This window comes from Phaethon aethereus (assembly GCF_964289735.1).
Source record: "Phaethon aethereus genome assembly, chromosome: 7".
NCBI classification, from domain to species: Eukaryota; Metazoa; Chordata; class Aves; order Phaethontiformes; family Phaethontidae; genus Phaethon; species Phaethon aethereus.
The window spans coordinates 4,681,903-4,709,576 of NC_138583.1; the positions used below are offsets into that span (position 1 = coordinate 4,681,903).

A 27,674-nucleotide genomic window follows, 5' to 3' on the forward strand; every position below is an offset into this window, starting at 1 on the left:
TACAATTGCAGGGTCTGATGGTGGCTTGATCTTGAAAACTTCCTTCCCCATCTTAGTCTGTTCTGAAATCGGCATTATTTTCATGCCCAACTTTAGTTTTAAGGCTTTTCTTCCCTTCCTCCTGCCTATTTTATGACGACTATTGATGGTGAATTGAATGTCCATTCCACAACTCCAAATTCCTCAGGTATTCTGTGTGTTACTTCATTCCTTGCTGTTTCTTCTCCTCAGACCTGGTATTCAGCCTGTATCCAGCCAAGTGTTAGACTTGAGTTCTCATGTTGTGTTCCGAAGCTTCAATCTTCCCAGGAGTTGAAGGTAGAAAATAAATTGAATATTTTATTTTCTTTTGAGTATTCCTCCAAGCTACTGCATTTAACAGGCTGTGCTGGAAGCCTTTTATCTATGTAATGCAGAGCCGATAAATTGGCAAAGGAAAGATGGTCATGTACTCTTCAAAATCCCCTCTGGAGATCTCAGTGAGATCAGTATCTGCTGGGGGGGGGGTGAAAAAAGCCCAACACAAATCCTTTTCTGGAATCTGTTGGTTTGAATAACAGCAGAAATAAGAGACCAAGAGGGTGATAGAGGGAGAGGAACTGGATGGTACTGAAAATTCTAGGTACGTAGTAACTGTTCTGCTTCCCTGCCTCTTCTAGAAGACGTGCATTTACCACCTAGAGTGCTTGTTGTACCTTGCACAATTCTGGAGGGATGTGCAAACCAGCGATTTCACTGTTTGTAACTTGAAGGTTTTGCACTATCTCGCAATGCTGTAGTAGAGTCAGTCAGGCCCTGGCGTGTGTCATGGCTGGGGACTTCATGTGCAAATGGACGGCGCCAAAGCTGACCTTTTTTTACCATGATCTTTTAGTATAAAAAGGCGACTTTTGTAATAGTAGTAAATCTCTGCTCTCTGCACTGATTCTTTTAAGGCACATTCTCAAAAGGGCATTCACCATTGTGCCTTGATGCTTCTCTGGCCTTTTTTTGGGGGTTGCCAGGGAGGGTTTGAGGGTTCAGCTGTTGACTGCAGTGTTTGCGGTCATTTCCTTATGGTACTATACTGAAAAAAACCCTCAAAGGCAGACTGGCATCCAAGTACACTTGCCTATGAGGTAGGATAGTAGTTGTATTGAGCCAGGTCCCTTCACAGTATTATGAAGATGCCGGTGTAGCTCTGAGAGGTAGGTGATAGGATGCAGCAAGTTGGAGGTATTCAAGCCTTGGGCATAGGGCTCACCCCTCCTATTTTTCTCTGCTGTTTTTATGGGTGAGAGAGTTTCCCCAGTGTGACTTGTGAGGCAGTTGTGGCCTTAAGGACAAGCTAGAATCTCTTGAGTTATTAAATGGTGGCAGAGTCACTGCTGCAGGGCTTTCCCATGTGTTTCCTCTCAGTTTTTTGCAAGCTACTGAGAGTTTCCCGGGCAGAGTTCAACACTTGGGAGAAGCCTTTGTGCCATGTTTGCAGAGTCTTGTGCAGGGCATCTGAAGGCATCTGTCTCCACTGCAGTGGGCTCGTTAGCCCGAAGCTGACCCTTGCTGGCTTAACGCAGCTGAAGCACATGCTTGCACAATGATTATATCAAATGAGAAGGTTACTTACCAGCCACTGCACAAAACAGTGCGATAGCCTTGGGCTTCGTGATTGTGGGAAGAATACTTTTAACAGGTTTATTCTCAGTGCTAGGAGACAAAAGTATTTTGGCTGTCTGCCTTTAAATGGATGACTTTATGCATGTCTCTGAGCCCTTTTGAAAACACCGCATTTGAATTGCCTGATGGTCTCTTGATGGTGTTACCAGCTCTGGGAGTCAGCATTTGTTGGACCTATTTATTCTGTTAATGTCTTACCAATGTGACCATTACTGCCTCTCTGAGTTTGCTGTACTTTGGAGACAGTCTTAAGTGTCTGGTTATTGTGATGGTTCTCTTTTGAACCGAGATTAAAAAAATGAAACAAAACAAAAAAGGGAGGTACTCTTTTTGTTTCTGCTTTAAAAGAAAGAGGGGATGGATTGGGGTAGGGTTAAGGAGAGAAAAACTCCTTCCTCTTCTCTGGTTGCATTCTCCTCCAAGGAAGTAGATGGATCGAACAGATCAGTGCTTCATTTCACGTTTTTGGATGTATTTGAAGATGTTATTTGTAAGTCAATGTATTCTATTCTGGGCTTCACTTTACTAGTAATATTTGTGGGTTTGATTATTTTGTGTATTTGTTCTATACTGTAAATGTAATCTGGTCAGGAATAGGCCTCTGTAATTTACTGGTGTGTAGTCTTTATTAATCCTTGTCATCTAACATGTAATCTGCATCTCCTTTATCATGCCAAATGGTCTTAGAAAAACGGTGCAATTAATAGGCTGTATAATTATTTAAAAGACAAAAAAGAAGAATTTTATGGACTGGATTATGATCTGAAACTGGATGGTACTTTAGACCTGGTGGAATCTTCACAACTATTAATTCCTGCAAGATTTCTGACTGTCAGGTTTTCCAAGTGACGTGAAATTTGTTGCTTGTACAAAGCACTCCCAAGGTATTTGCGTGCTCTTCGGTACTAGACTGAAGAATATCCAGTGGGATGGACCAAGAAGAGATGTGTGTCTTCATGCCATGGAGTTCATCTGCACTTTTCTGATGACTTGGGGGAGGGTGGAGTTGGAAGGGTTGCGTACAACACAATAATATCTTGCCCAATAAATACACATTGACTTTTTAATGAACAAATAGGATGAGTTCATCTGATGGCAGTATTCTGTATTGCTCTAACTTGCCACTGTAAAAACCGTAGGCTGAAATAGCTGAAAAGATGGTGAACATGGGCCTAGTTTCTATTAAAATGGTGCATTTAGCTATCTAGGCTCATTGAACTCTTATTTTTCTGTTTCGATGCTCGTTTGAATGAATGGGGACCTATTGCTCCTAGTCTTTGCTCATGCACAGCCTGGTCTGTGACAGGGAGAATGGTTTATGACTCTTAGTAACTCTGCATGAGGGCTGCTCTTTCATTCTGTCAAGATAATGGTGGTATCTGTGGCTATGACTTGCATGTGATGTTCAGGGATGCTGAAAATTGTCATTTAAGAGCTATGGATTTTCTCTTAATACTTTATAGAACTTTAAAGGGTTAAAAAAAGACAGACCTGAATTGGGTGTTTGTAGTGTTTCTCCCAGACTGTTTTGCTGAAAGGGGCTACTGTTGGTTTCACAGCAAATGGTTCCTGTTATACCAAAAGCGCAGCAATTTGGCTGTGGACTCACTGAATGCAGAGATCGCTGTGGTACCGGAGTGAAGATCTTACACCACCAAATCCACCTGCAACCTCTTTTGGGAGGTATCCCCCAGAAAGCAGCCCCTGGCCTGTTGCTGGGCTGCTTCTCTGCCTTTTGGTTGTGCCTTCCCCGTTGTTGTGCCTTGACTATGGTACGCTGCCATTTTAGCACACGCAGGTTTTATCTGGTCTGCTCTGGCTTTGATAATCTCCATTCTCTTTCAGACCTCATTCACTTTGAGGTGCAGGCCTGCGAAGGCACGTGCCACTTCTCTGTGTTTCTTCGTTAAGAAGCTTTTCTGTGGCAGAAGCACCTTCTCAAGAGAGCAGTCAGGCATTGGGAAGACCTGTTGGTGTAATTTTGACAGTGAGGCCTCCTTCCAAACTGATGTCAGGTTAACCAAGACCTTTATTGTAAACATTTTCAGTTGGTATCCTCCTAAAGCCTGGTTACAATGGGGTGAGATAACATGCCTGTTTATAATACTGCTAAAGAGGTTACAGGAATAATCAAATTGCACATCACAGTTGCTGGTATGTTATAGAGAAACCAGAGGGTTCACGTACCATGTTTTAGGTAAAAGCATGTTCCAGTGGGTAAGAAGCAATAACACAGTGGCTGGATGGGGTCAGGCTCTGGAAAGGTTTACTGGTGCATTTGTGTAACATGACTCCTGGTAAAAGGGCATGTCTGCAGAAAGCCTCGGCAGCTTGCGGGCTGGTAGTGCACAGCTAACGAAGGGTTTAAGAATGGAAGCGGCGAGGTGAGAGATGGGTATGTGCATGGTGCCCAGGAAGCGCCTCCGTCCGTCTGAGCCGTGGCAGGGAGTTTGGCATGGCATTAGGCAGTCTGGATCCAGGAACTAGCTTGGAAGTGCTCCCACTTCCAAGCTAGTTCCTGGATCCAGAGAAGGCTCTAGCTGCAGCTGTCCAGGTGAGATGTGGGTTGTGGCAGCGGCACAGTTGACTTTCGGCTTTGTGTGTCTGTCTCTAGTCAGGAGAGGGAAGCTGCAACCTGCTCGATGAAGCTGGCCAAGTTGAAGTCTCGCTCCGATAAGCCTCCACACTCGTGGGTGCTCAGGGTGATGTGAACCTAAACCAGACAGACAGACCGACCAAGTGTTGCTGGCAGAAAGAGCAGGAATGGTTTCCCGCAGTTGTGCATCTGATGAGGCAGGTAGCACTATTATTTTCTCCAGACTTGTTAGCAAAATTTCCCAGGGTGGGAGAGGTGCTCTGGCACTCTGCCTGGTTTTCTTCCTACAGCTTGTCCTGGCTGCAAGCTGTCACTGCCACCCATGCCTTGGTCACAAGCAGCCAGCTGTGCCCACTTTTCAACTTGCTTCCCCTTGCTGCTACTTCTGGCACTGATTTTAAGAAAGCAACCCTGGTGCCAGCCTACAGGGAGCTACTGCTCAGCTGGACAGGTAAAAAAAGGGGGAGGGAGGGATCTGTAGGTGATAGCTGTAGGCTGTCTGCAATATGCCAAGGGAACACCATCTGAGGGAAGAGGTCCTGCTGATCTGAACAGGACTTGGTGCTGCTGTTTTAGGCTTCAAAGAAAGGGATCTGCTTCCTGGAGAGCTCTGGTTGCCCCCACCATCCCAGTTTCTTACCTTATTGTACACATTGAACCATTCGGGGTGATGGTCCAGTTTTTCTGCCTGTAGAGCCACTCTGGTCATGAAGCCAAAGGCCTGCCCAGTGGAATAAGATGAAAAGTTAGCTCTGAACCACTTAGCATTGTTTTTCACCCCATTACTGTTGATTTTACACTGCATATTTCTAGGTAACCCAACCAAATGTAAGGATGGGGATGTTCTGTGTCTTGTTGGGTTTTTCTGAGAGTTTTCCTCTTTTTGGGGAACTTTTCTGAGATAAGTTTCCAAGTGTGCTGGATCGTGTGCTTTGGTGTCTTGGGAAGGCTATCTTGCTCAGCTGTTACATGTCATGAGAAACACTGAGGGGTTTCTTTGGCTGAACCTTGCAGACAGGACTCCCTTCTCTGCAAACCAAGTATCCCGCATTTTAAAACTCCGTACCACCATGCTCGTACCCGGTTGAAGTCCTTGAAGTGGAACTCTTTGAAGATGGCATCTCTGCCTTCCACCTCGTTCCACCCCACGGCTCTCAGGTTTGGCAGCAGCTGCTCCCTCTCTTCTGCGCTCAGCCTGTGGGCTTTTCCTGCCTGACACCGCAGAAGGGAAAGGGAAGAGGAGCAGATCAGCGTGGCAGAGGTAGGATGAAGCAGATGTTCAAAGCAGCGAGGCATCCTGTGGGTTGTGGAGTTATGGGTCCATGGAGGCAGCTGCAGACTGGGTGGGTTAGAGTGTGTGTGTGGACCTGAACTTGAGGGAGCTGATGATAGAGGATATCAACATTGTACTCTGCTCCCTGCCTTGGGTACATCCTGCATGTGCCTAGGTCAAGTGAAGTCCAGCTTGTCACTTTTGTCCTCTGACCTGCAACACCTACCACTTTACCAGTGTATATATGTACTTATTATAACCTGAGGTACTTAGAAGTGATGGCTGTGTGAGGCTAAGTTCCCAAATATATTACATACAACTTTCTGGGGGAAAAACCCTCTGAAACTCTTGTGATGGCTTCTAGAACTGTGAGAATTGCTTGCTTTTGAGGCTTGTGAAGTACCTTCCTGAAGCAGGAGGGCTTTATTTGCAGGTCATCTGTACTAGAAGCCTGCTTTAGAGGAGAAAGAAGCGGTGTGAATCAGAGATGAGTCATGCTAAATTGGAGTTCAGCTCCTTTTCTATCTCCCTTGTATTACAGCGGAGTTTAAGAGGCTGTTTCTGTCTGTGAGTAACAAAGGGCAGAAGGAGGGATTGTGATTTATTATTGTCTTCCCCTCTTAGGCAGAGCTGCTATTTGTATTTTAAAAGGGGGGAAGAAAAGCAGTGGTTGTTGGCTTTGGGGAGTGAATATGGGCAAAGATGAAACTAAAATGGAGTTCTTGGGGATGGGGGCTGCCTGAGCCGGTGTATTTTCTGGCTCAGTGGGGAAGGCAGGAGTGAGTGGGGAAGGCAGGAGGGAGTGTGGAGGGTTATTGCTCTATTGAAAGATTATGTTCTGGCAATTAAAATTCTTTCCTAGTGGGCAATCTGATCTTTAGAGTCGGTGAGGTTTGTTTCTCAATGACAAAGACCAACATCTCTTTGCAATTTTGTTTTCCTTTACGTGCTGTGGAGCAAAGTGTGGCAAGTTAGATATGAGTCCCAACACACCTGTCCCACTGTTTCTTGTGGGTGTTTGCTCATCTGATTAAGATGCTACTTCTAAGCATTGAAGCCCAAGCGAAGCGTCTCAAGGAGCTGCTGGCCAAAGGTGGCAAATTGTCCTTTCCTATAGTTCCCCTACTCACAGGCTGTACAAAACTAGAGGCAGCCATGGAGCTGATGTTTTTGTGGGTTCTTTGGTTTTGCAAGTTTTGAGGAAGGTTGGGCAGATTATACCCTATTCCCATGTTACTGGGTCTGCTAAGCTGTCGGGCTGTGTGGGTGCCTACCTGTCTGCGTAGCTGTGACCCTTATGCTTAAAGGTGTTGGCTTTGTGAAATGGAGAGTGCCAAGGTGCACGCTGAACCTTAGCTCAGAGGTGGCTGGGTGTGAGGTGGCTCCCGTCCCCAGGCCGGCGTGCTGCACGCTCTCCCTCTTGAATGATGTTTGGGGAAAGGTTTCCTCACCCATGCAAGCTCTGGCCTTGCTGCTAGCGTGCAAGCCACTCGTGCCACCCTTCGGTTTGTGTGGCGCTTTGGATGGCCTCCTGCCAGCCTTGGCTCTCCCTGCACCCTCCGCCAAGGTCGACCACGTCCCTTCCTGAGCTCTGGGTTTGGAGAGAAGGTAACAAGTAAACACGGCTCAGTGCAATAAACCCTCAGCCGTTGCCCTTCCGCACCGATGGCGCGATAAGCCGGGCGCAGGTAGCTTAGCAACTGGATAACGTGGGGACGGAGGCTGGTTCTGCACACGGCTGCTGGCAGGAGGGCACCTGGGGGGGCTGCCCTGGGGGACTCTGATGGGAATGGGGCAAGGGGCTGTGCCAGGTTTTGGGCTGAAAGCTCCTGCTTGTGTATTGGTGTGAAAAGAGAGGAAAAGCTGCATAAAGCTGGAGCTGTTGCTTGCCTGGAGGGGGGCTGGATGCAGGGTGCTGGGGCAGAGCAGGAAACCAGACTGCTCAGAAGGGATGCAGCTTAACTGTTCTCTGAATCCTTTTCTGTGTTGAGACTACATGGGAGGATGGGCCCTGGGGCTTTTTTCAGTCCCAGCTCCTCTCTGGGAGCCCAGCACCAGCGGGAGGCATGGCCAGGCTGAGGTTTGGCCAACAGACCACACGAAAGCCAGCTTCTCTGGCTCTGCCTGGAGCACCTCCCGTGCCCTCCACCCTGCTGTGTTCCCCTTCCCTCCTTCTCCACCCCTGCACATTGGCCAGCCTGCTGTTTTTGTCGGTATGGCATGTTAATGCTTTCATGAGCACTTACTCCTTTTAAAACACATTCTTTTCATTAGGGGAATTTAATTATTTTGTTTTCTTTTGCTGGCTCTCAACTGCCAAGGCATTGGGATATTTTTTTTGCCAGCGGGAAACCAAGTAGATGCATTGTGCAACCGAGGCAAAGGAAGCAGCATGAGAAATTGGGAGAGCTCTGGGCTTTCTGGAGGTGAAACAACCCTCTCTGCCTGAACAAACATCTTCCCTTTTAAGGGTGATTTGTCACTTAGGAGGAAGTAAAGGGGACAGCCCTAGTGTGAGCGGGACCCGCAGGTAGGGCTGGAAGGAGGTATGCCACAAGGCCCACGGTCTTTTGCTCCTGTCCCCTCCACTGCCGTGAAAAAGCTGATTTTTCAGCCAGCCAGGGTGGCTTTCACAGGCTGTGCAGGCGGAACACGCGTGGGGGTCGTACTTGCCACGCAGTGTTTGAGGGGTGGTCTCGCTGGCAGCACAGGATTGCTGACGGACCCTTTCCCTCCCCCTCGCAGAGGAGCCGAGCCTGGCGAGTGCTGGCTTTGGTAATTCAGCAGCAGCCGGTGGAGCTCCCTGTGTTACTTATTAACCACAGTGCAGAGCTCTGCTCCTTTTTCCCTTTCCTCCTGCCTCTTCTCGGAGGCTGGAGCTGCCTCCGAAACCTTCCTGCCCTTTCCTGCTGCCTGCAAAGCGACAGCCGGATTTCCCAGCAGCGACTTACCATTGCCTGTGGGTCTCCGTGGTCTCCCTCCCTGGTCCAGGCTGGGTGGTGGACGGTGTACCGTAGCCTGTTGGAGCCACAGCTTGTCCGGGGCGGCAGGAGGCGTGGCGAGGGGGCCGGGTCCACCCACGGCAATCTGCTGCCCGTGCTGCCTGCACCTTTCCCAAGGCTGCCTGGCAGCGGTCACCCGTCTGCGGGGTCTTACGGGGCCGTGGGGCATGCTAAACCAGGGTCTCTTTGAACCCCTGCACGCCGAAGCAGTGAGACGTCCACCCCTGACCCACCCGCCCCTCTCCTCTAAGGTCACTTTTTTAACCTGTTGCACAAGGAAAAGGCAAAACGGGATGGAGAGGGGCAGTTTAAAGCTGGTACTGCTGGATGCTGCTGGCAACACATGTGATGAATGTGACAGTTGTCCTGGCTTGAGCATACGTGTGCCTCCCAGCCCTTTGATCTCCCTGCAGTGATAATCAGCACGTGGACCAAGGGCCGGGGTAGTGGGGGGGGGTGTGTGCGGCGCAATGCTTCTGGGCATTTTTAAGGTGTTTTCTCCTGTTGCCGAGGGAACCGTGTCTGTACAGATGCTGCGAGCTGCTCCCCGGCATGTTTTCGCTCTCCAGGCCTGCTGTATTTGTGCCCGTGTCCTGCAGCTCATCATCTGCTAAACCTGCTCACGTGATGGGCAATTTTCCAGTGCTGACAACAGATTTGTACCATGCTGATGGACGTGGTAGACAGAAATTCAGCACTGAGCTGTACCCTCATGGCTTGCTTTACCCTTGGAGAAACTGATTCTGGAAATTTTTTTAATACAGTGTGACATACATCCCTTGTATATATATACTGTTGTGCAGATTTTGTTTTCTACTGTTGGGGTTTGTGGCTGCCACAGAGGTGATGTGTTTCTCTAGCGGGCAAGTTAGAGGGAAGCAAATTCTTCCTTTCCTTTTTTGCCCTCTGTAGATTTGCTTGCCAGGGTAATGAAAAAGAAAAATGAGCATCTTTTGTGTCCTGGGAGACACTGAGTGGCTGTCTGAGGAGGAAAAACTTGGAGAGCAATGCAGCACCTGAGAAGAAAATAATTGTGTGCAGATGTGAAGCTGGAAGCTTGATATGGGTGAGAAAAGAAGGGGTGCTGTATGGTTTCCAGCAATGAAATCGGGAGGTGGAATTGTTTGTAAGGTTGAGGAAAGGCCAGCAGAATATTTTCTTGGCATGAGTTTGAATTGCAGGACTGGCGGCTCCATCAGCACAGCCCAGCAGAAGCACCCCTGTAAAGAGTGCCATAAGCACGAGGCAAAGGAAGCAGTAATAGTGTCCTGAAGCTTCAGGTGGAGATACGGGTGCTGCAGATAAGTGTTCTTCAGGTGATCTCAGCTGCAGTTTCCTCAAAAAATGCAGTGGCTATTTTGATGGTGGTGACTTGTCAGGGCCTTCAATGCACCTTGGCTAGGTGAGAGTGCCTTTGTTGGCCTCCCTATTGATTTAGAGATGAGGAGGAAGCAAATACCCCATCGCTCATGGTACCCTGCTTTCTCTCTGGATTTTGTTCCAGCACGGCTGGGAGCCGATCCTATTTACCTTGCCAATGCGTGTGCTGCCAGTACAGAGCAACTGATAGACACCTCAGCTCATCAGAGGTGAGAATTTCTGTGGCTGGAGAACATCAGGAGGAAAACAATTAATTATACTGTTGTCTACTGATTACCCAGCTCCTCTGCAATGGCATCTTCTTTCCTAGGTTATAAATCAAGCCTTAACTGCCAAACTTACATGCGAGAGAACTCTCGCAGAGGGATGTGCTCTCGCTGAAAAGTGTCAACAAGGGCGGTTGTGATTTTCCTCAGTCAATGGTGTGAAATTGTGGCTGGGGGGGATCCTTTGGCTGACTCCAACACCTGAACCACTTGGTATATGAAACTCCCCCTCTGTGCAGCTTTACTTTCTCTTTTTGAGGTGGGACTTGTTAGGTTTGCTTTTAATGATAATTGAGTGATATTGGGCAAGGTGTTTGCTCAGATCAGTTTGCAACCTCGTGCAAGGGGTGTGCTTGTTTGCTGGCAACAGATTTTCTTTTTTCTTTTTTTCCTCCCTTGTCTAGTTTAGAGCTGTGCTTCTCTGGGCTAGGTCAAGGGCAGCTAAACCCACGTGCATGCATTGCTTCTATGTATTTGGAGGGAGCTCTTGTATCACTATTATTGTTTTTATTTTGTCAATACCTTTTTAACAAAATGCACCTGACCCTGAAAGCTGCTTTGGTTGAGATCTGTGTACTATCTGCCATCTCAAGATTTGCATTTTGTATTCCTCCCCTTTCTCATTTCATGTTCCCTGAAACATTTTGATGGTCCCTTTGAGGGAAGAGGGGATGCTCGCTTCCTTCTCTGACAGCGCTGGCTGCTTGCAATCACATAAGAGGTGTGGAGAGCGTGATCTTTGCTGCTTCCAGGAGGGGAAAGCTCCCTGCAGGAGCTTAGGACTCCAGTACAGCACCAAGTGGCTCTTTTTGGTGGTTTTTGGTTTGTGTTTGTTTTCTAATTTTTTTTTTTATTTCTATATAGTCTGTGCTGGTTCCCCAGCAGCATTAGAGATGTGCTCAGTGTTAATTTTCCTGCAGGTGTGCTTTTCCAGGCATCCTGTGGGAACCGCTGATGTGTGGGGTTAGCATTAGCATGGTTAAGTCACAGTTAATTCACTCTGACTATGCATCTTGGTCCCTCTCAGGAGGCAAATGGGATTAACTTGCAAAGAAAGCGGTGGCTTCTGCCATCTTGTTTGCTGCAATGCAAGTTTGCATCGGATGGGCTGTTAGCAGAACCGCTGACTCAGCAGTGGGATGTTTACTAATGACACTGGTAGAGACTTTATCTCAAGCAAGGTGCAGTTGCAGGGCCGGGTGTTTGTTTTATATTGTACTTTGGAAGAAGGGTGTGTGTCCTTCAGCCCTGCATGGGAGAGGCTTGGCTGTCATGTCTGGGAGGGACCCAGTGGGGGTTACTAAATAAAGACCACGCATCTTGTAAAGATCTCCTGGACTGAAAGTAAGCGAAGGCAGAAAAAGGGAGAATCTTTGTGCTTGCTCTCTCTCTTCTTGCATTTCCAAGGTCCCCTTCTGGCTGCAGCTGGAGACAAGGGTGTGAACTAGATCCTGTGTCAGGATGCCCCTGCTCCTTAGAGAAGGCCTCTAGGAAAATCCTGGCTGCAGCTGGAGACAAGGGTGTGAACTAGATCCTGTGTCAGGATGCCCCTGCTCCTTAGAGAAGGCCTCTAGGAAAATCCTGGCTGCGCTGTTAGTTTGCTTCACCTTTAACTGATGCATTTGGCTCTTGAGGTCTGGCACCATCTGCCATTCCTTCTTCCCACCGTTTGGGAAGGAGAAGGGCTTGCTGTGCTTCACCTCTTTTTCATAAATGGGGAGACCCAGGGCATGAGGGCTGTTAGCAACCCATGAGATGGGGAACAGATTTTTGCCTGGTGGGTACTGAGTTGTCCATGTATTTATGGCTTTGAGGTTGCTCCTGTGATGAGACTGAAACTCCTGTCTTGTGGGCAGGGGGGAACAACTGCTTGGTCAGCAGGGAAACAATTAACCAGCTGCAGTGCCTCAGGAGTTCACCAGCAATACTTTTTCAGAGTTTGCATCTATGTGAATGGCTTTTGAGTGGCTTGGGACAGGATCACAACCTCCTGGTGAACCTCTGCCCCCAAAGGGGTTGTTAAGCCAGGGTGGGCCAACCTCTTTCATCATTGACTACTCCACTGGTATCTGAAGCATTGCTCTTGTGGCACAATAGATTTAATTAAAGAGTTTGTTTAGCACTGGAGGGGATTTATGGCAGTTGTGACAAGTTTAAATTGACAAAAGGGCCCAATAAATAGAGGTGAATCATTAATTATTCCTGTGTGAGACTTCCTATTGTAGCATCGTTTTATCAAAGTCAGTGAGGGCTGGGAATTGGCCTCAGCACAACGAACAAAATAAATTGGAGGCTGGTACAAATGGGGGCTTCTTTGGTCTGCCCACACAATGCTTCAGGTAAAGGGCTGTGATGTCAGGTGGTGTGCAGGTACCCCTGGAGAAGGCTAGATTGAAAAAAATGGCAATAAAAGTGGCATAACTGCTTCCAATCTGGAGAAAACAAGTATACCAAAGTGGGAGACAACTGTGCAAGACGGTGGGATATCATAGCGTGTGGGAATGAAGATAAGTTGCATTGAAGGGTTGTTTCCCAGAGGAGGGTGACGCAAACTTGAGTCCAAAGCACCTGAGTGCACATTGCCATGGATGCCTTCTCCTGTGTCGAACGGGTGCTGGAAGAGACAACCCGTTGCTAGCTGAGGCATGGAGAAGCCTGGCATGAATTTGATTTGCACACTGAAGAGTTGAGCCAGAATAATCCTGCTTTGACTCTGTGTTTGTCCTTGAAGCCAAGTGGCATGACAAAAACAAGGGTCATGGGCCCTGGCAGCTAAGGTACTCCTGTGTCACAAGTCTTGTCCTCAAGGTCCCCAGGAGTTTGCTCCATGGTCTGTGGTGGATGGCGATGAGATCATGGGGTTTGCTGCCCTGCCAAGGCCTCTCCGTTCCCTGCAACGGGATGCATTTGCCCTGGGGGAAGGTAATACATAAACTGCCTTCTCCCCACCCCTTGCTTTGTCTGGTCTGCTGATGGATTAATTGTGCAGCTTGGCTTCCCTGAGCATTGCTAGAGCCTGGTGAAAGGGAAACTTCTTGTATTCAGCTTGTTTTCTGACTTTCAGTCCAAAATTGAGTTTCTCTGCTAAATGGTTTGGATTTTCTGGCAAATTTGCAGTCGTTGTGGAGGGTGAGTATCTTGACAGATCTGGAAACCTTTCTCCCATCTTCAAGAGTGAGTTTTGCTCCTAGTTTACGCAGGGAGAGTTGGGTGCCGCATGTGAAGCACCTGCTGTACAGCCACGTCTTGTCACTAGGGGTCAGGAAAACGCTGAGAAAGAGGAGAACTTCATGAAATCGCAGCCCCTGGCAGGAGGGCACAGGGTTGGGGCTCTCAAACCCATCTCATTCCAAAAACCGGGAGTGTTTGGCATTATCAGCTCTGCTAAGGAGTGGCTGTGCTCAGCAAAACAGCTCTTTAGCTGGACTTTCACTGCCAAATTGCTTCTCATGAGAAGAACCTCCAGATTCTTTGGTGCGCAGCAGTGTCGGTGCCGCTCCTGGGGCTTGCTCACCCGTAGATACGTAAGCATTGAGGATGTCTTTCCAGCCAGATTTCTAGAGGTCTTTGGTTACTATTGCTGTTTTCAAGTCCTGGAAGTCCTTGCGCTTTATTTGCAGCTTCCTAATTGCATGTCATGCAGTAAGCTTGGCCTGAGGTAGGAACAGGAGAGGGGCCCTGGATATGGGTATAAAGGCAAGGTCTGTCTGTACAGACCGTTTATCCGGCAGGATTAGAAGGTAGGATTAGGGAAGGTAGACAAGCTTTTGGGCATACAAGCTCTTCTTTATTCAGAACTAGAAACAGTGGGCTTCAAAGCCAAATGAGTTGAAAACAGTAGCTCAGACTAGTGAGATATTGAACATTTGTGGCTGTAATGGATAGGTGAGTAGAGAAAAAATGCGCTGAGGTAGTGGAGACAGTCTGGTAGCTTATGGGCTGTGGCACATGGTGAGGCTGGTAGAGGGCACAGTGGCCAACTCCAGGAGCTTTGCTCTACAGTAGAGTTGTGAATTTTATTTTCCCGATCTGCCTTTGGGAGATGCTTTGTAGTAGGGTTTTTTTTTCCTCAGATCAGGGCTGAGTGTGCAGGGGGAGTGATTTGGTGTTTTTTTTGGTGATACATGTTTCTCCTCTGGCAGCTGGGTGTACTTGTTCCTCAGATTGTCTATGGGAGTCTGTTCGGGCACCCAGCGGGTGCTCAGCTTCATCTCGAGCCTTCCCAGAAGGGCAGTAGGTGAGCTGGCTGAAGTGTATCATGCTGCTGGAAGCACAGGGGTAATACCCAGCCATGGAGTGTGGTGTAGGGGTTGCTGCTGGGTATATGCTGGCAAGTTTTGTGGGTTTTTTTGTGCAGAATCTGATAGTGGAAACTTGTGTGTGAAACTCTCAAGTGCAGTGCTGATTTTTTTCATTGTTAGCATTAAACATACCCTTTTGAGTACTCTTATTTATATTACCACCTCTATTTCTCCCCAGTCAAATGAGTTTGTCCTTCTTACAAACTGAATTCATCTGCTTTGCTTGTTCTTGCTATTAGTGGGAAGGACCACTGGACCATGCTGTCTGCACTGTTTGTTCAAAGCAGGATAAAAATTAATGGGAAAATTGGGTACACAACAATCTTAAGAAACCAAAATGCCACTGTGCCTCACCTGTTGGGGGTAGCAAATTAAATAACGTAGCAGCTTGCTTCAGTCTGAGGATAAAGAGTTTTTTGTGGCAGGTATGGCAAGAAGGGGAGAGATGAAATACTACAAACTGTCACCAATTCACAGCCTGGACTGGAAGTTTGCTGATGTGCTACAGCAAAAAGGAGCTGTGTTTAATTCCAGCTGCCTCTGCTTCCTCCTGCAACAGCTGTATCTTGGAGGGGCTTTGGGCTGAAAAGGAGGGGCCTGTTGCTTGTGGTGGTTTGCCTCGGCTCGTGGACCTCTGCTTACATCCCTCTGAGATATTGCTGAAGGTTGTCTGAGTAGTACCCTGAGCTGGTCTGGGAAATTGCTGCTTGGTGTAGGCTGGGTTTGACTTTTGCAAAGGCAAAGTGTTGGAGCTGATGGGGAGGAAGGAGAAAGGGGGGTGGTTGTTTCTGACCTGAAGTGGAAAATCACTGGTGCTGTAAACTCCTGAGGGACATTGCTTGGTTATATCAGCTGCCCTGTGTGTTATCTTGGAGCTAATGGCCTGTGGCAAGATAACTTTCACTGGGTGCTGCTGCTGTCTGCTTGAGGCACCATGATGTGCAAGTCAAGATGTTGGTGACAGTGTTGTAGTGCTGGGAAGGAGGATTTTGCTGAGTAAGAGACCTGACTGTTTTTCTGGAAAGAGTGTGTCTTGTAGGACTGCTCTGAACCATGAGCCCTCCAGAGGGTCCTTGTGAGATCTTGGTCCTCATGCTGGTCACACAAAGCAAGGCGAGGAGCAGGAGTGTCCCACACTGGTTGGTGGACAATATTTGTTCATGGGACAAGAGGGTTTCCAATGTGAGAGCGTATTGTGGAATCTGCCTCTGACATATCATTGGGCTCTGGAGAGCTCATCTGCTGGGGCTTGTCCCTCTTGGACAGTGTGGTGGCTATGGCTTTGGAGAAACAGCCTGCAAATTAAATGAAGAAGGGACAATTGGTTGAAGGGGAGATGGGACAGGAACAAACCCAGTGGAAAACCTAAAGAAGAGGGAGAACAAAATAGGAATCTTTCTCCCCAAATTCCTATTCCTGGATCAAGCAGCTTGTGTTAATAAAAAGGACCAGCAGTTCCAGTGCAACTGGGAGACGTGATATTGTCTACCATGGCAGCAAGGACTTAAGTCAGCAGGATCAAAAAGTAACCTCTATGTGCTAGCAGCAACGTTGCTCAGCAGAGAGAGGCGTTCTCTCCAGGAATGGCTATTGATCAGCAGTTTACAGTGAATGACCAGCATGTAAATAAATACAGATACTGTTGTGGTGCTGCAGACTTGAGCCTGCCCTTGAGGCCTGCATGGCCATGTGCTCTGTGATAACTCAGCTGTTTCTTCTGATGCACAATTGAGCAGGTGAAGCTGATTCACTCAAGTCTGGTGACTGCAGCTGATCTGCCTTCTTAAGCAGGTAACTAGGGGCTTACATGACTGGCAGGTGCCTTAAATCAGCAGGGATACTCCATGAATGTACCTCACCCCAGTAGATGCTTGGGAATCCAGTCTTGCTTTTACTGTCAAATTCAGCATAAGGAGGGAGGACTGATTTTTTTTTTTTAAAAGCACGTGCATTTTTGGGTACCCTCCTGGTGCCACTGCAGTTCTCTAGTGCACAGATGTGGCTGTTGTGGGTGGGAGGAGTGAGAGCCCATCTGGTGAGAAATCAGGTGTGTCTTACCCACCCCATCTGCACAGTAAATTTTGGAATCTGAATTGTTCCTTCTGGAGCTTGGATGTGGACTGCAGCTTAAGGCTCCCGTTTTGCTTGGTGGCGCATAGCTTTCATTAAGTAATGCTGTAAAATAGTTGCATTATGGGCTATGGACCAGAAAAATCAGACCGTAGTTGCTGTGGTTCTGGGTCGCATTTTGCATGCGGTTCCTTGACGAAAGTAACCAACCAGCAGGGATGAAGTGAGTAGAAGGCTTTTTACTGTCTTGGTGGTACCATCTTCTGATGAAATTTGAGAGGCAACCTGAGATGTGCTCCATGTTTAGTTTAAGAGTAAGAAATAGTATACTGGTTTTTATTTCACTTGCTTTCATTTATGCTGCTGGAAGGTTTAGCTCCGCTTTAGAGCGCGGAATTGCTTTTTTCTTTTTTCCTTGCAGAACCCTGGAAAAGGGTATTCTAGAGCTTAGAGAAAACTTTAACAAACTGGAGAACAGGCCAGGATCTTCCCCTTCTTTGCCCTGTGCCTGTATCTTCATTGTCAGTAAGCATGGTGCAGAAAGCACCTGTCTTATTTTCCAAATCGCCATAGGCAGTGATTAAGTCTGCCATGTCAACAAAAAGCATTAAGACCTCTGCTTTCTGCTGATGCAGAACGATAATCTGTGGCTCGGGCATTACTGAGACATTAGACGCCGAAGTTATGACCACTTTGTCAGATTGGCTGGATAATTTTTACTCCTAAGCCTTCCACCAAGATGATTTTCAGTGCTTGGAAATTAGTCTTACTCTGCAGAGCTGTCAGTGTCTCCCAGCTGTGTCAGTATGTGCTCTAACAAATGTGTGTATATATGATATAGCTATTTCATCATCATTCCCTGCACTCCTCCAGACACCTGGGAAGCTTATCTTAAGTGCAGCTTTCCTCTCCCAGGAGTCGCTTTTGTTAATTCTTTATTTGGTTTGTTTTTCTGTAGTGTAGAAAAGCCCCCGAACAAGCTTCTTGTTAATATTTTTTTTTCTTCTAGGCCCTGTGTACACACAGGGAGAGAGATTTCATGCTCAGAGTAGGTTATGCTTGAAATAGATAGGGGGAGGTACAAATGTACTGGTAGGAAGCTGAGGCAAGGAGAAATCAAGACCTCGGAGGTGTTGAAGACCCAAATCTCAGCAAAAGTTTGTATCTTCAAAAGGTAGAGGGTGGAAAATTGTTGTATAGGGAGGCTGTGCTGAGGTCTCTTGGGCAGGTCTGAAAGGGTTGCAGGTCCCCTTGCAGAAAGGGACAAGCAGTGCTTAAAACAGCAGATCCTTTGAGAAACAGAGCACCCATCTGCTGACCTTCCCCATCGCCGATCTGCAACCATGCTCTTGGGCTGATGGAGAGCAGCCACCTCCCTCCCCAGGGTGCACGCTTCCTCTTTGAGGACACCTGGCCCTGTAGCAACTCATCCTGGACACATCCCTTCCTAGCAGGAGGTAGGAGTTTCAAACAAGACCTCTGGAATAGAATTTCTGCCTTTGCTTGCAGTGAAGGTGAGCTGCGAGCCTACAGTTGCCTCATCTTCCTTTTGGATATGCTCCCTGACTGATGAAGGCTCTATTATTAGTAGCTGATGTGCTGCTAGAGTCACACTCCTCCTAACTCTCTTAATTAATCAATGCACCCTGTGACAGCTCTTGACCATTAAATAATCTTCATTAGTATCCAGACCCCAACAGCATGGATGAACCCATCTATCTTCATTAGCTCTTGGATTTCAGTATCAGGAGCAGGAACCAAAAGTGACAGTAAAAGGGCACTTTCCTGACTAGTCCCTTCCTCATCCCAGTGAAAACTGACCTTGCTGATGTTTTTCTTTCTTATCTCTCCCCACCTTGTTGTATGTTCTTTAGAGGGGAAGATGGGAAGTAACTTCAGCTCCTCTCCTCCTTATCCTAAGTGATTATCCTTAGGAAAAAGGCAGACGGGATCCTCTTTAGAGGTAGATAAATAACATATGATTATCCTCATTTTGTAAGTAATCTGAGAATGTCTCTCAGGTCACAAAGGAAAGAAAGCGAAGATCAATACCTATCAATGTTTGAATTGCCTTCCTCCATACTAAAAATTACCTTTGCCGGTGGTGTAGCTGTATCTGTGCGCCGGTAACCCTAAATTGGCCAAAACCGTATGCACAACCTCAAAACCAGGAAGGAGTCGTCATGCTTCTTGGAAGCGTTTCCTGACCTCACTGAACATCTGGTGTTTTCCTGGAAGTGGTGAGAAGCCACTGCTGTGTGCTTAACCTTGCTCTCCAGAATGAGAGGGCATCGCTGTCCTCGCTCCTCTGCGGTTATTTCCTGAACACAAGGCAAATACTCAGTCATGTTGGGAAGTGGTGTAATTTCCTTCCTGCCGGCTGAATCTGCCCTCCGTTTTGTCAGATTAACATGATTTAGATTAAAGAACTAAAAGGACTCAGATGCCTCCTGAGATGCTGAAGTTTGTCCCCTGCTCTTGGATTATATGATGTGGTCCCCCAATCCATGAATGTCATGGGGTTGGTGGGTCTGGTTTATTTAGTTTATTAACTTCTTTCTCCTAAAGCATGTCCTTTCCTCTTGGTTGGGGAGAGAAAAAGAGAATAAAGGCCAAGCTTTGAAGAACCGAACTGGCTGAGCGGCTTTGCTACTCCCATCAGGCATTGTACACCATGCAGAGGTGTACTCAGTGCTGCCCGGAGACCCATTTGGCCCTCCCAGATGGTGGTGGTCTGTGGGGCAGGGAGTGCCTACCCATCTGTTTTCAGTAAGAACAGCAGAAATGCAAAGTGGATTCTGCATGAGGCTCATCAGACCGAGAGGAGACGGCTTGTACTTGGCTGTGGTGCTTATGGGGTGAGTTGTGAGGGTGTTTTGTGGGCTCAGGGTGTTACATCAGGCTGAAAGTGAGAGTCCTAAAGACTTCTGGAAATCTCACGAGGCAGAGCACCAAAAAGGTGCATTTTCAGAACAAAGTAATTTCTGTGTGCTCCCTTGACCTTCTGTGGCATCGATACCATGTCCCATGGGTGGCCCAGGGAGGCGTCGTGCAGTACATTAATGGCATTGCATCTCGCAGACCCGCTGGGGCCTCGTGCCCTCCTGCACTGTGGGTGCCAGAGATGAACAACAGACATTATTCTTGCAGCTTGCTCCTCCTGGGCTGCTGTGCATAGGCACTGCTTGAGCTTTCATGTTTTGCGCTCTGTTTTTCAGAGAGCATGTTTTGCTTCTCTGTTTTTTTTCAGTGCTGTTTCTGGGATTATCTTTTTTCTTTTCCTGTAGAATTTACTCGGAGCTGCCACCATTGATACGTGTCTTTATCCGCTGAGAACCTTTCTATCAGTTGTTTGCCCAAAGCCACCACTGTAAGTTATTTATACAGTGATTAGTTAAAGCTTCAGGTATTTAATGCAACTTTTAAATCACGTATCCACCAACAGCTATTGGTCATGTAAAATTTCATTGAGTGGTATCTGTCACTTTGCTGTTTTTCTCAATGTGTGCATATGTTTAATTTTCTACAGACCTCTCTTGCTGGTATTTTGTGCTGGGTGAATAGTAAATCGAGGGACTCCAAAAAGTGTTTTGTTGCATTGCAGTGAGTGAATTACTTGTAAAGAGAACGTGGAATATAAAAATTCATCTTGCAAAAAAATTGCCCTGTTGTAAGTCTCATCTCTTCATGTCAAAACAGAATCAAACCTTAAAAAGAGGTGTTATTTTTTTTCACAGTCTATGTAGCTAATAAAGACTCTTCCAACCAGATAGCTTTGAATAATCAGCCTTGTTGGGTTTGCTTCTGTTTTTTTGCCTCTTCTGCCTCAGCTTATAGTATGCTTATGGGACAATGTCTGCTTTGTACTAGGGGTTCAAAACTGTACATGTAGGTGCTTGAATTCAAAGATGCAGTCAGAATTTAATATTTTTAAATTGACTCAGAAAGCTGAGTTCTTGGGTTTACCAAAGGAAATGAAACTTCAAAGAAATGTAGGTAGAAAATGTAAATTTGAAGTCTAATGAAACAAACTTCATTTTTGGAACAAGTAGTGTTTAAAAGAAGTGAAACAAGATTATGCCTGCATCTGCAAGTGGAGTAGCACCAAGATCTGGGCTGAGCCCAAGCCAGCGTAGACCCTGAAGTGAAGCATCTGGGTACCTAATCTTACCCTGTGGCCAAGAGAGGTGACTTGAATGAATCTCAAGGGATAATTCAGATTTTGGGTGCCTTGAACTGCTCCATGAGGGTCTGTCCATGACCCCAGTTGGACCTGACCGTGGCTGGGGCTGGGAGCAAGGAGCCTGGAATTGGGTCGGTTGGGTGTCAGCCTAAAGATTCAAGTGCTTCTGTGTATGTGCAATGCAAATCCTCCTTTCCAGCTGCGTGGGTCAGTTTGGAGAGCCATGCTCAGTTTGTGTGTCCTCAGCTTGGAATTCGGGGGTACTGTTTTGCTGTGCATTTGAAAACCTTGTGGTTCACAGAATCGCGAAGGTTGGAAAGGACCTTCAAGATCATCAAGTCCAACCATTAACCCAATGCCACCATGTCCCCTAAACCATGTCCTGAAGCGCCACATCCACATGTTCACGTGGTCTGGAGTAAAATATTGCAATATGTCTGTGTAATGTGGTTATGACCAGCTTAGGCAGCTTGGACTGAACAACTTTCTCCCTTTCTGCATGTTTCTGCTGTAGGGTTGGTGAAGAAAGGAGGAGGCCAGGGACACTGAAGGGGAAAAGATGTGAGCTTTCTTCTCTTTGTGCTTTAGCAGTGACCTGCCAGCCTTCCCTGCCATCGCAGAGCTGCCTCTAGCCCCACAGCTATCTCATAAATGGGACATCCACAGGCATCCCCTGCTCCTTCAGTCACAGCCTGCGGTCTGCTTGGTGAGCAACGCAAACCCTGAAACAAGTGCAGTTCTGGGGAGCATCAGGCTGGTGTTTCTACCACCCTCTGTGAAAACACCTGGCAAATTTGGAGCCCCATCTGCTCGTGGGGTGCGATGGAGAGGAAAGAGAAAGTTGCTTGTGATTCCAGTGCCAAAACAAGGGACGTGCAGTGCTAACAGGGGCTCACGCTGGGGTGCAGATGCAGCCTTACTTTGGCACAGCCCTTTCCCAGCCCAAATATGGGGCCAGCAACTCCTTTCTCCAGCTTTAACCTGGTTATAAGGAGCAGAGGGGAGGAACAGGAGGGAATAAAAGGAGAAGCCGAGGTTGGGGAATGGCAGGGGAGGGCTCTCGGTGGGCAGCGTGGGTGGCTGGGTAGGGGGTCGGCTGCCAGCCTGAGCCTTGCTGGGACTTATAGTGACTGCTCGCTGCAGTTCATTAATTGATTTGGCAGAGCAAAAAGGAAAACAGTAGTGACTGGGTGAAGTGAAATGACATATTTTAAACTGTTCTTCTGGATCCCAGCAAGATTTCCTTCACCCTTTTTGGAGCTAGTTGCTGTGTCGGTACCCTGCTGTTCTGTATTCCCCTCGCCAGAGGTTTGATGGATGCTGAGGTCTCATCTTTGGCTAAGAATTGGGATTTCACTCATCCTGGAGGCAAACTTGCTACTTATTCCTGTGGCAAATAAACTTCAGGCAGAGTTAGCTGCTGCCCTTGCTACAGCGAAGGCCTTGTCTTAGTTTGTGCTGTAATTGGGTTATTAATTAAGGAACTCTCTGAATATTTCCTCTCCCCCTTTTTTGAAATAAGGATGGAGTCAGACTTTTATTTGGCCAAACCATACTTGGTGGGCTGAGTAATAAAGACACAGTGGCAGGTAAATGCAGAGTCCTACCTGTGTGTCTTCTCACACAGCTGTGAGTACTTTACTCCAAGCCTCATTATAAATAGGGGCTTGATCTCTTTTTAACTGTAGTTAAAAGCAGTGTAGCCCCTTCCCAGCATTACATGGTATGGCACAAGGAAAGGGAAAGAACCTCCATGGACTTCAGTGGACCATTTCCAGGTGTGAGGAAGCTCCTGCTGTATTTTTCAAGTTCAGAGCCAGAGACTACCTTTCAATATGTTGTATTTAACTTTGTCCAATTCTGCTCCCTTTTTCTGCACGCTCTTTCATCTCTTCCCCCTTTCTTCCCAAGTAGGTTCTGTGGAAATGGTGTTTGGGGACAGTGAATCACAAAATGGAAGCATGCGTTCATAAAATGCTCCCTCCATCAATATTTCAATGTGCAACACAGACACCAACATTTCATTTTAATTTATGCTGCAAATTTCCCTGTCGAGGAAGAAAGCTGAACTCTGCAAGCCAGCCCAACCCCATCCCTGTTGCCTCCTGGCCATGGGAGCACTGCAACATCCAATTAGCCACGTCTTTTGTTCATCTGAGTCACGGGGCTGTATGTGTGCCTGGTGCATGTCTCCTGCAGGAGGAAGACTTCCAGCCAGGCTGAATCTGGCCTGGCTTGTCCTGTGGGGTGAAGAGAGGTCTTGAAGCCATTTGTGGAAGTATATGTGGGAGCTGGCGTGTTGCCTGGAGCCCTCCAGCGGGCAGGAAGGATGATCCAGCACAAACAGAAGGTTTTGGAAGATAGGCTCTGACAGCGATTAGAGGCAAGGGAAAGCTTCCCTGCTACAGCGAGTGTTGCATCTTTTTAAAGCTGTCCTTTCTGAGGCTGCGTTAGTTGCTAGGACTGTTTCCGTTCGCAGGAGAAGAGAAAGAACGTGACTGAGGCGTGCGAGGCACTGAGTGACCCAGGCAAGTCAAGCCCGTGCCCTCGCATAGCCCTTTCTTGGAGATTTAGGAGATGGCCACTTGCAACTGAGCGGCAATACAAGAATCGATACGCTGCATGCCCAGTTAGCGTGCTAACCTGCAAAACTCCTTGTCAGAAGATACTGCTGAGTCCCCCCAAAAAGCCATAGCGGATTTTCTCAAAGTACAACATGCACAGGTATGTGAGCTAGGATATAAAAATATACATGACAAAATGCTTGAGGAAAGGGGGGGCTTCCCTAATGCAGAGGAAATATGTCCCTCGTGGTGGTGCTGTTCCATCATTGTCAATTATAAGGATTGTTAAATGTTCCTCTGTAGCAGCTGGTGTGGGGTAGTATTTTAGAGAGGGCATTAAATTAGACGGGTTATCAGTGTAATTCAATATGTCAGTGTCTGGTCATATCCTGAAGACAGTGGAAAGGGTGGGGAGAGGGAGCAGCACCCGTGACACACATAAATGCTAACTGGAAGGGAAAGAGGCATTCATTTCTTGTTAGCGCATACAAATGTAAATGTACTGATTTATGTAACTTCCCAAAGCGTAGCTGCTCGCTGCCTGAAGAAGCGTTCTTAAAACACATATCCAAATTAAGATGCCATGTGTCAGATAAATTGCTTCGTGTAGAAACTTTGCTTGCAAAGTCAACGTTTTTCCAACAACCTTTTTAAAGTCCTTAAAAAATCCAGAACAAGCTGTATGGAGAAAGAAATGGCTGTATGTTGTTGGTATCAAGGTCCAAGAGGTGGTTTTGAGGCTGACTATGTCAGAGATAGCCGGTGTCATAGCAGCCTAGTCTTGGATGGACAAGCGTTGGCATCTTTGGATATGTACTCGTTAAAATTACTCCAAGTCCAAACAGCACCAAAGAAGTGATTTAACAAATGAATTGCTGTATTTTGACCTGCCTAAGCATGACGATTTGGGATTCTGTAATGATGGGCTATACGTTTCAAACTGAGATGGGGAGTGTGGGATGTGTTATGCTTCACCCGACATCTTAATGTAGCATTTCCTCTGCGAGGGAAGGTGTGAAAAGTAAAGTTAAAGCTGTAATCGTGGTTTTTTCCTCTCCCTAGGACTGGTGTCTTCCTTTTCCTCAGAGCTACACCAGACTCACATAGAGGAGCTCTCAGGTAGTGTTATCCATGGGGTATTGGGTATTTTCCTGCTCTTTTTGTATGCTTAATAATGTATGTACAATGCCCAAATGATGTTAGGACAAGAATAGTTACTATCTTGGAGTACCTTTCTTAGGACCTCCTTGAAGTTGCTCTGAAAAGAGCTCTCTGGGGACCCCAGTTATGCAAAAATTAGTTTGATGCCTGTAAAGACAGAAGATGGGGAGGTAGGAGGTACGTACAAGGCAGAGGGCCATGTAATAAAGCTGATGTGCAGAAAGACATGAACAGGTCAACAGGCAAGTCTTCATCTGCGAGGCTGGAGAGAGTCATGTGAGCTGGGAGCTGCTGGGAGGATGTGTGATGGGATGAAGGCTAGGCACACCACCAAAAAGCATTTCTAAAGAGATGGAACCAGCAGTCCTGCTCAGGTGTTCCAGGTGCTAGATGGGTCACCCCATGCACTAGTAAGGAAAACTTCCTTGCATGGTCCCGAGATGACACAGACCATCCTAACATCCAGCAGTCTTGAACAGGAGGATTTAGAAAGAGCTGGAATTTATCTGTCTTCACAGAAAAGGAGTGCTGGCAGGTTTGGGTTGATCTGCAGAGAAAAGAGGAGTCTGGGTGAGAAGAGTTTTTTTGCCAGGTTGACTTGCCTCCCTGCATGGTGAGCGGTTGCTGTAAGTCAGTCTTACTGTGGCTGATGTATGTGGCCTGTAGATGTGGTCAGGGAGGTGAGACCTTTTTATCTGGACCCTGAACACCAGGACTATTAGAGAGCAGGCAGCAGGAAAAAAGAAATGGTGGTGTTTTCTGCACACCCCCTCCCCAAATAGGCACTGGCATGTCCCTGTGCAGCACAGAAATAAGCAGAAGGGATCTGTTTATGTGGTTATGGCTTTGCTGTCCTTGGATCCTGTTTGAATACACTCCATCCCAGGGTTGTTTTGCATTTCACCAGGGAGTCTTTTGTCTAAAGGGCATCGCTGCTACAGCAAAGTGGAGCGTGTCCCTGCCCCTGCTTTCTCCAGTGGATATCACATTTCATTACCCTGATGAGCCTGAGTGAATTCTCCCGGTTGTGTTAATTTGCCCACAAGCCAGCCTGTGTCACGTCCACAAGAAGCCTGTGACATTTTCTAGCCTCCCCCGTCCCTCCCGGTTTCACAAACCTCAAATAATAATTACAGCCTTGTCCATTTTTCTACTTATTGCTTCTGAAACGGAGGGGAGAGGGGGCGGAGGGGCCGAGACACCCCCTTCTCGGCCACATGGATGCGGTCAGCCCCAAGCCAGGCGAGCGTGGGAGGCATTTGCCTCTCGGGGCCGTGTGTGTGTGCCCAATGTGCTGTGGTGCTGCAAAGGCTCATGGTGGGGGGGAACAGGGAGGGTTGCCTTTGCGCAACCTCGATCTTCACGATTTGGAGCTTCTCGGCAGTGAAATGGAAAGCGCGTGGCGGTCGGTGGGGCGGTTGTTTTGGCGTTGTCCTGCCCTTTGGGGTGCTGTGGGTTGTGAAGTAGAGTGCTCTTGTGCATTTGATGCCTTCACCAGTGCTTTTTTCTTTTCCTGAAGCATGGGTGTGTCGCTAGGGAGAGGACCACGTAGTGTTGGACAATGAATGCTTTAAACACAGGATCTGAACACTGTGTCAGTGCCCTGCAGGCAAGGCGTAGAGGAAGGATTTAAAATTAGATGCATGGGGGCAGGTGAGAAGTAAACTGGTTGTGTTCCCAGTGTGGTGCTGCTCCTTCCCTGCATCTTCAGTTTAATCCATATTTTGGACTACATTGATAGTACCAGAGGATTGGGGCTGTCTTCCAAAATCTTGGTAGCTGAATGTGAAGTGAGGTGTGCTTCTGCATGTATCACAAATAATATTCTTGCTTTTTTTTTCTTTAAATAATGAAACTTCTGCTTTAATTCATGATACCTTTAAATGATGATTTTGCTGTTCCAGCAGCCCTGAAGTTGAGCCATTGAAAAATCAGTGGTGCTTGTATCAGCCTAACCTTAAGGACAGGTATTAATTTCTCAAGAAGTCAAACAAGCTCTAACAGGACAGAGAAAATTAGCTACTGATTATTGGTACTTTTAAGAGATGAAGATGCACTCTTTCAAAATACTTCTCCTGTGATTATGTCCCTCATCAAACCATCCCAGGAAAGCAATTCAACACTATGCGAGGCTTAGCTGCGCCTCGTGCTCTCGACTGGTTATTAGGCCTTTTGGATAACCATTGTACTCTCTATTCAGGTTTCCAAGAGGAAAGGTTAATGCACATTGGCTCATAAACACCACTCTGAAAGTGCTGAGGTGCTTTGTACCGAGCGCTCAAGAGCCTTGGTCACGTGCGGACAAGAGTTACTTGCACGTGGAGAACCGGTGACTGATTGAAAAAGAGTTTCAGGCTAAGTGTATGAAGGGGCCTTTGAATGGAGTTGGCTGTCACACAAAGCTGTTGCTGGAGAGCTCTTTGGCAGAAGGAAAGAGGCTCCAACTAAGAATCGGTTGTGTGTTGTATCAAAGATGAGAGGTCGGGGATTGGAGTAAGTGGATCTTACAGTAAATGGATCAAAGAGATCAGGATACAGAAACTAAAGCGAAAGAAAATGACAGGTAAGAGTAACCACTAATGAAACTTGAAGCCCAGAGCACTTAAGACATGACAAAGATGCTCCAGGAGCTTTGCGTGTCCCTAAATAACCAGGATAGACGAGAACAGACCTGTGATGTGCTCCTGGGTGGGACAGAGTGATGGTCTGGGCAGCCAAGGACTGCAAGGATTTTGGGAAGGTTTTGGTTGCGGATAGCGTGGACGTAGCATGCATACCCCTCCTCAGACCCACTTGGTAAGCAAAACCCTTGTTTTTTTCCAGGGAAAGGAAAGGCTAGGACTTCGAGGCAAGCTGGGTGACAGCTTGGAGGGTCACTGTGCACCAGGGCTGTTGTTACTACCTCTTGCTCAGCTTGCTTCACGTAGTGATGTGTATCTGTCCCCAGATGTATCCTGAGGATATTGCTTCTGATTTATAGTAACTATTTCACTTAAAACCAAGGCAGTGGGAAGGTTTCAAGTGGTGTTAGGGGGAAGGGAGTAACTGAGGAGGAAGTTTAGAGTGTCCTGACTGAGTGGATCACCTTTTGAGGTGTCTGCTTCTTCCAGAAGCCTGTGATCTTACCCTTCACCCCTTGACCAGGTGCTTAACATCTGGGGACAACACAGTAATGTGTAGGCCAAGCTCGGCAGGAGCAGATGATCCAAACGGTCTCCAAAC

At 47.3% G+C, this 27,674-nt stretch overlaps 1 protein-coding gene across 1 annotated transcript; it reads right to left on the reverse strand.

The window, feature by feature from the left end:
* Positions 1-4,164: 4,164 nt before the first annotated feature.
* On the reverse strand, positions 4,165-14,384 carry PCBD1 (pterin-4 alpha-carbinolamine dehydratase 1; the record flags this gene model as incomplete). The annotated part of the gene is made up of 4 exons (XM_082001948.1): positions 4,165-4,369; positions 4,893-4,973; positions 5,333-5,464; positions 14,298-14,384. The coding sequence occupies 4 exons, from the start codon at positions 14,382-14,384 to the stop codon at positions 4,271-4,273; spliced, it is 399 nt and encodes a 132-aa protein (XP_081858074.1). The 3' UTR covers positions 4,165-4,270.
* Positions 14,385-27,674: the final 13,290 nt, after the last annotated feature.